We start from the raw sequence: 6,489 nt of genomic DNA, 5'->3' as shown, positions 1-6,489 counted from the left end.
GTAGCGATCGCTTATGATCTCTTAAGCGCTTTGGCAATGGCAACTGATGGATTATATAATAAATATATATTGAATATTTTATCGAGTCGCCACAAAAATCTCCTAAGTTTTTCAAAGATTCTTGGTGAGAAGTAAACTGTATTACTAAGATGGACCAATTTATTTGCATCTAATATAATAAATAAATATAGCACAACACTCTGTGTATTGTTCCGCACTGCTAAAACATTTATAATTATATTTTACACTCGAGACAGTATTAAAAACGAATGGATTGCAAATTATATCGAAACCTTGTTATTTTTCTCCCGATTTGCACTATTTGTTCAAAAACCTGATATAAGAATTAAAATAAATCGATAGCAATATATTTAATTATACGCCTTAAAATTAGTCACGAAAAATTTTGTTCGGCGTTATAAGTTTATCAATTTCCCGCAACAACAATTTCTGTTGTAAATCGCCACCAGGCTGGGGAGCCCGGGAAGAAAAATAACAGCAAGAGTCAGCTAATTTGGTTCTAATGATTGCATAATTATAGTGTTTATAGCCCTGGTAGAAATATTAACGGTTAATGAGCTAAGTTTTAAGACACTTAGCTAAGTTGTGGTTAACGATTTAACTAAATAAGCGTTTAACCGTTATAAATGCATAGATATGACGCATTAACTCATGATAAAAAGAAACTTTTGCTTGAAATTTGTCAAATGACTGTTACAATCCAAAAATTGTAGAAAAATACGTTACAATCGTAAAAAATCCAAATATTCGTAATAAGACATATATACGTTTTAATGCCAAAAAAAGGGAAAAACAATTTTTAACTTAATAATAATACTGATGTGGTATTATAGATACGCATCACTAAAATATTAGCAATATATTTTAATTAATTTTTTTTTACATTAAAATTTGATAAAACTGACCAATTAAACTTAACTTTTTAACGAATTTCAACCGTTAATTTTCTACCAGGGAGGTTAGCTTTGAAAATTAAATTGTTTTCAGAATAATTTATCTTAGTTATTTTTTAAATTTAAGCTTAAACGTTTTTAATCGCGAGTTCGTAATCACCTGAACCAGACTGTCAACATTAATTCAATGAAAACATAAAATGTAACTCTTTATAATTAAAATCATACCTATATATGGGCAAAAATCAAGTAGATAATGTATATAAACGTCACATAAAAACGTAAATAAAATTTCAAATTAAAAAATACATAGCACTAGATGATTAAATCCACATGGCTTTGTTATTATCATATGAAAAAAGAAACATTATTAATGAAAGTAAGTAATTAGAAAAATATCTCACCCCATGCGTTCGCCATTCATTGATCATGATATATATATATATATATATATATATATATATATATATATATATATATATTTGATGATCACAGCGATTGCCTCAATGTTAGAGCTAGCTATATAGAAGGCGAGAGCATCACGCCACCAAATAACTAACACGATAAAGCATCGGATGATGTCTTTGACCTCACGTGATCAAGCCCAGTTTGAAATGCTCGCAGACGGTAAAGACTGTATAGTTACGCTATATGTATAGCTTTCAAGGCACCTCTGTGACATTCGTGCAGAACTCATAAATTTAATTTTGAAATTGGAAAAAATTTTAATAAACCCGTTTTATGTTTATTTGATAAGTAAGCTGAGGGTAACTTTTTGAAAATAAAAGGCTTGGATTTATATGTATATATTATTCTAAGAAGGTAAAAACTAAAGAGTTGCTGCTTCTTCTACTAAATCAAGAGTGCATTTTATTTTTAAACGCAATCTCAAGTGTTTAACATTGTACCAAACAATATTTGTATTATAAATACTATTATAAGGCACCATCACTAGGCACCGACCACCGCAGTTTATTTAACGTGAAACTATTCATTAACGATTTTGTTTCACATGTATAAAACAAGATGCATATTACGAGATCAATTAATAGCTCCCATTTGTACGTGAGAGATAGGATTTCGGTTCAGTTCGCTTCTTGACCAACCGAATGAAAAATAAGCTATAATTTAAAAAAAGATGAATGATCTTTATTTTTCATTAAATGAAATACGTTGGCGTAATAATAAACTAGAAAATGATCATATACGATATATAATCTCACACATGCTATCTCTGATACACTCATAAATGAATATACGACATTAATCAATTGCATTTTCACTCGGAAGATTCGCTCAATAATTAGTCTATAAAAACTTTTCCATGATTTCGGAAAATCAAAAAGTTGTCGTAAGCATTGCTTCATTTGGTTTTCACGGGCTCGTGAGAAATCGGGTGGGAGCCATCTCCTCGGTTCTTAATAACAGCCTTGAGTAGTTTTTCCGATGGTTCCTTCAGGTCGTACGCCCAGCCGATCTTTGCGGCCAGATCGATCAGACACGTCGTCAGATTGACGTTGGTGATATAGTTGAAGCCAAGCTCGGAAGCCTTGTAATCGGCAGGGAAAACGTGGTGGTAGTTGTGCCATCCCTCTCCTCCAGTCGCGAGTGTCATGATGAAATTTTCCGCTGGCTCGATGTGCCTGAAGAAGAAGAAGACACGACGTTAATCTTCAAAGTTCGCTATCGCTGAAGGAAAAAAATGTATACAGGCTTATTTTTCAACTCACTTATCGTAAGGGTGATTTCCAAACATGTGAGCGAAACTGTTGATACCCCACGTGCAGTTCAACGAGTAGGCGTAACGCATGAAACATTGCGACAAGATTGCCCAATACCAAGACTCGTTCCAGAAATATACCGGCACCAACGTGGGTATGATAAAAGCGAAAATGAGCCTCAGCACTTGGAAGTGCCTGAAAATACACCGCAACAAGTTGTTAGAAAAGTTGACATTTTTAAGAATAACGAGCAACTTGGAAAAAAAATCGACTCACTTTTCTTCAAACTTGATGACCGGGTCGTTGAGAATGTCGCTGAGATCGAGCTGCTTGGCCTTCTTCAGTACTTCGGGATGTCTCTTCATGCAGAGCCAGCCCACATGACTAAACCAGAATCCACGGGCTGCGTTGACGGGATCGGCGTCGGTTTCCGAAAACTTGTGGTGAATTCGGTGATCTCTGGCCCACCATATCGCGGAGTACTGAAACGCAAAGGTGCGATAAGAATACGTCGGGATAACGAAGCATAATTTTCGAGGGATATTGAACATTCTCAACTTACCTGCCCAGATGTCAGATAGGAGAGGATGAAGATGATCTTGAGAGGAACCTTGGCTTTGAAGGCACGGTGAGACCACAAACGGTGCACGCCACCAGCGACGCCGAAGTTGGCGACGATGGCCAAGAACCAACCTGGAAATGAACTTTAGTTATTTCGATTGTCGAAAAACAATAAGTTTTTGTATTACTATCAAATATATTTGATAAAAAAAGTTTTCAGCTATAAAATACTAAATCACGTCATAAGCTAGACGCGTCTGTCGAAACATACGCGCTCTTTCTGATATTGACAGTTTTCTAGCATGCGATTCGTTATCTTGCGCACACAAGACACAATCAGTTAATCAACCGGCTTCTGTCTAACTGCAATACGTATTACAGATTGGTAGGGAAAAATGAATTTATAAAAGGTTACCCGTGCTTTCCAGTCGTTATTTTCTCAAAATAACGTGTCACCTCCCTGGAATTTCTGGTCAACGCGTGTTAGAATGAGTTTTATCTAAAAATTATTTTAACACGAATTAACTAGAAATTCTGCCCAGAAGTAGGATCAATTTTCTACTAGGACTGTCACCTATATAATACAACGCAGGTATACAGGCCAGTCAACGTCAACAACAGTCGCCTGATCGTCGCAGACTCGCGGATACTTCAAACACTATATACCGTAATAATAGGTACTGAAATGAAAATAACATGCGCTCTTTGTCATTTCGTAGACTCGAAAAACCAGAGTGCGATGTACCAGCAACAGTGCATACATTGCAAAAAAAAAGAGCTTACCCCACACGAAGGTCATCTTCTTCTCGAAGTAAGGATAGGTGAGAAATCCGTAGAGCGCGATTGCGTGCAAAACCACCATGAAGTAGAGGTTGCCCCATTTGATGTCAGTCCTCTGCAGAAACGGCTTGTTGATGACCTTCTCGTTGTACTCCTCGGCGCTCATATTGAACTCCGAGTCTTTGTGTTCCTCGTCGTAGTCATTGAAGCCGGGGATGTCCAGAGTTTTCAGAGGATCCTCGACGGCTTCGGGGAGCACGTGCTCGTGGATCTGTTCGTTCGGTGGCATGATGTCGCTTGCTGTGCAAAGATTTGGCGATTAGTTTCGTAATTTTTTTTGTTTTTTGGCTCGACTCGAGATACGTGTTCGTCCCAGTGACTAATTTAAACGTGCTGCTATGCGCAAAAGCTCATCGGTACGCGAGAGGCACTTACACAGGTATAATGTGCTTTATACAGATAAAATCGAGCCGTGATCCAACGACACGCGTCGCCGGTGTACGAAAATCTGACGCCACCGCAGGAACTATAGCAAATTTTAAAATCACGCGAGCCTTGCGAGCTGGCACACTGTACATTCCGATGTATCACTGCGCGTTCTGTAGACTATACTTATAATATTTCAAGTCGACTTCAGCTACAACATTAAAGATCGTTTTTCACACATCAGCAAACCCTGGCGAAAAGCTCCGTTATAGAGCGCGGTGTAAGAATTAACGCAGTTATCGCCTATATCGTTAGCAAGCATACGCAGGAAGTCAGTATAATAGAGAAAACGTCGACGCCTACCGTGGCAAGATGATCAGCACCAAATCAGTCGAGCCGAGGATCACTTCCCTCGGGGGCACTCGAGGTGATTTTCGAACTAATTATTTTTAACCGTTTCCGCGCTAGCTGTAAGTAGCTTAGAAGTGCGCGCACACCCGCCGCAACATAGACTCTCGCGAAGCACGTGTCGGCACGCTGGCTTTATATAGGAATCGCGTGAGCCGATTAGTGAATTCGTAGGAAACAAGATGTCAGCACTATGCCTCGCACCGGGACACAATATACGCGCACACGCGAGCAACGCCGGCCAATAATGGATATTAACACACATATATACGCTTGTGCTTTGATGATGCCCGCGAGCGCAGGCGCACTTTTGCACGCCTAGCAGTAATCGCGCCCAGAAGCATATCGTGCGATAAGCGCGTTATTCGGCGTATGGAAAGAGCCTGCCGAATGCCCATACGAATGCGTTTTTATGCAAAACAAATAAGTCCGATGAAAAATGATCTGTGTGAAAAATTCACGATAACTGCGCGGAGGAAATTGATGATTTTGATTTGATTTAATTATTGTTTTGTTGATTTGATTTTATGTAATTGACGCAATGAAATTTTCTTCAAATTCATCGCTAATATAGATATTTCCGACTGGACTCTTAAATTTTCCTCATTTTTTTACTTCTTCGATTAAGTCCACAACCTTATCAGAGTCATTTGTTACAAACGGACCTTTGCCCCTCTCGGATTCGCACTCATTATATACGAGTGCGACTTTAATGTTCGAGCAAAACATATGACAATGCGTGCGTGAAGCTGCGTTATAAGATACGTAGAATGTAAACAATAGAAGATGAAACGAAGATGACCGCAGATGAGTTGCATTGAAAAAACTGCTGCCAATTCATTGGCACGTAGCTCCCTCCAACTAAATTTATAGGTCCAATAAATAAAATATTGTTTTAATATACAGTATATCTGCCTGCTAATTTATGAGGCGGTATTTGATATATAATTGAATATATAAGTTTTGGGTGGTTCATTGTCCAATCGTTTGCAAACCCCTCTGTTTTTTTATTATAGAATACGAACGCTGCCGACAATTTTTTTCACAGAATATATCAGTATGACATGAATTCATAGATAACGGCACCCCTATAAGAGGAATCAAAAGTTTTGAGAAAAATCGATTTTTACATTTCAGCTCTTTACTTGAGAACCACTCAACAAAATCGTTTAAAATTTTAGCAGCAGATATCTTTTTTTATGCTAAATCACCAAATAAAATAAAATTTTGAAGCATTTGACTACATTATATTAGAGATATATGGAATCAACAAATTTTCAAAAAAAAATTGAAACCTTGATATCTTGAGAACCATAGGGGTTTGAGAGCTGCGCAATGAACTAAAACACATAAAATACCTATTCTTCCCAAAATCTCAAGTGTAATAAGGTCTTTTTACGTCTCTGTAATCAAGGCACAAAAAACTCATTTTTTTCAGTTTTCGATTTATTATTGAAAAAATAAGTGGCCAAATCACTTCAAATTTTAATGAGATATAGTTTGGCACGTGACCCACCGACATGATTTTTTTCGTGAGGTTATGATGTTTAGTTTCAGAGATATGAATTTGTTTTAAAAATCACCTTTTTCATTTTATCTGCCGAACAAAGCGGTCGATCCCGAGGGCCAAACGAGGAAAAGTAGGTAATTTTATTCTCTTTCAAATGCATTTTAGTTGA

At 37.4% G+C, this 6,489-nt stretch overlaps 1 protein-coding gene across 2 annotated transcripts; it reads right to left on the bottom strand.

The window, feature by feature from the left end:
- Nucleotides 1–1,758: 1,758 nt before the first annotated feature.
- Nucleotides 1,759–5,478, bottom strand: LOC100115170 (stearoyl-CoA desaturase 5). Of its 2 annotated transcripts, none has more exons than XM_001599823.6 (6): nucleotides 4,766–5,478; nucleotides 3,980–4,276; nucleotides 3,198–3,328; nucleotides 2,912–3,117; nucleotides 2,645–2,830; nucleotides 1,759–2,557 (listed from the first exon to the last, which is right to left on the bottom strand). In XM_001599823.6, exons 2-6 carry the CDS (start codon nucleotides 4,263–4,265, stop codon nucleotides 2,278–2,280), a joined length of 1,089 nt encoding a protein of 362 aa, XP_001599873.1. In that variant the 5' UTR covers nucleotides 4,266–4,276; nucleotides 4,766–5,478; the 3' UTR covers nucleotides 1,759–2,277. The 2 variants fall into 2 exon arrangements, with proteins under 2 accessions (XP_001599873.1, XP_003425246.1); XM_003425198.5 differs by having other exon boundaries at nucleotides 4,412–4,969.
- Nucleotides 5,479–6,489: the final 1,011 nt, after the last annotated feature.

Source organism: Nasonia vitripennis, chromosome 1, assembly GCF_009193385.2.
Source record: "Nasonia vitripennis strain AsymCx chromosome 1, Nvit_psr_1.1, whole genome shotgun sequence".
Classification (NCBI taxonomy): Eukaryota; Metazoa; Arthropoda; class Insecta; order Hymenoptera; family Pteromalidae; genus Nasonia; species Nasonia vitripennis.
The sequence above is the reverse complement of the archived record's forward strand: the minus strand, read 5'-3'. Positions and strand labels throughout refer to the sequence as shown.

Excerpts from the sequence above, each read along its gene's own strand:
- LOC100115170 (XM_001599823.6), bottom strand. The coding sequence starts at position 4,265 with ATGCCACCGAACGAACAGATCCACGAGCACGTGCTCCCCGAAGCCGTC. Across the intron at positions 2,831-2,911 it reads GTCATCAAGTTTGAAGAAAA|GCACTTCCAAGTGCTGAGGC; the intron begins GTGAGTCGATTT and ends GTGTATTTTCAG. Across the intron at positions 2,558-2,644 it reads GGAAATCACCCTTACGATAA|GCACATCGAGCCAGCGGAAA; the intron begins GTGAGTTGAAAA and ends CTTCTTCTTCAG.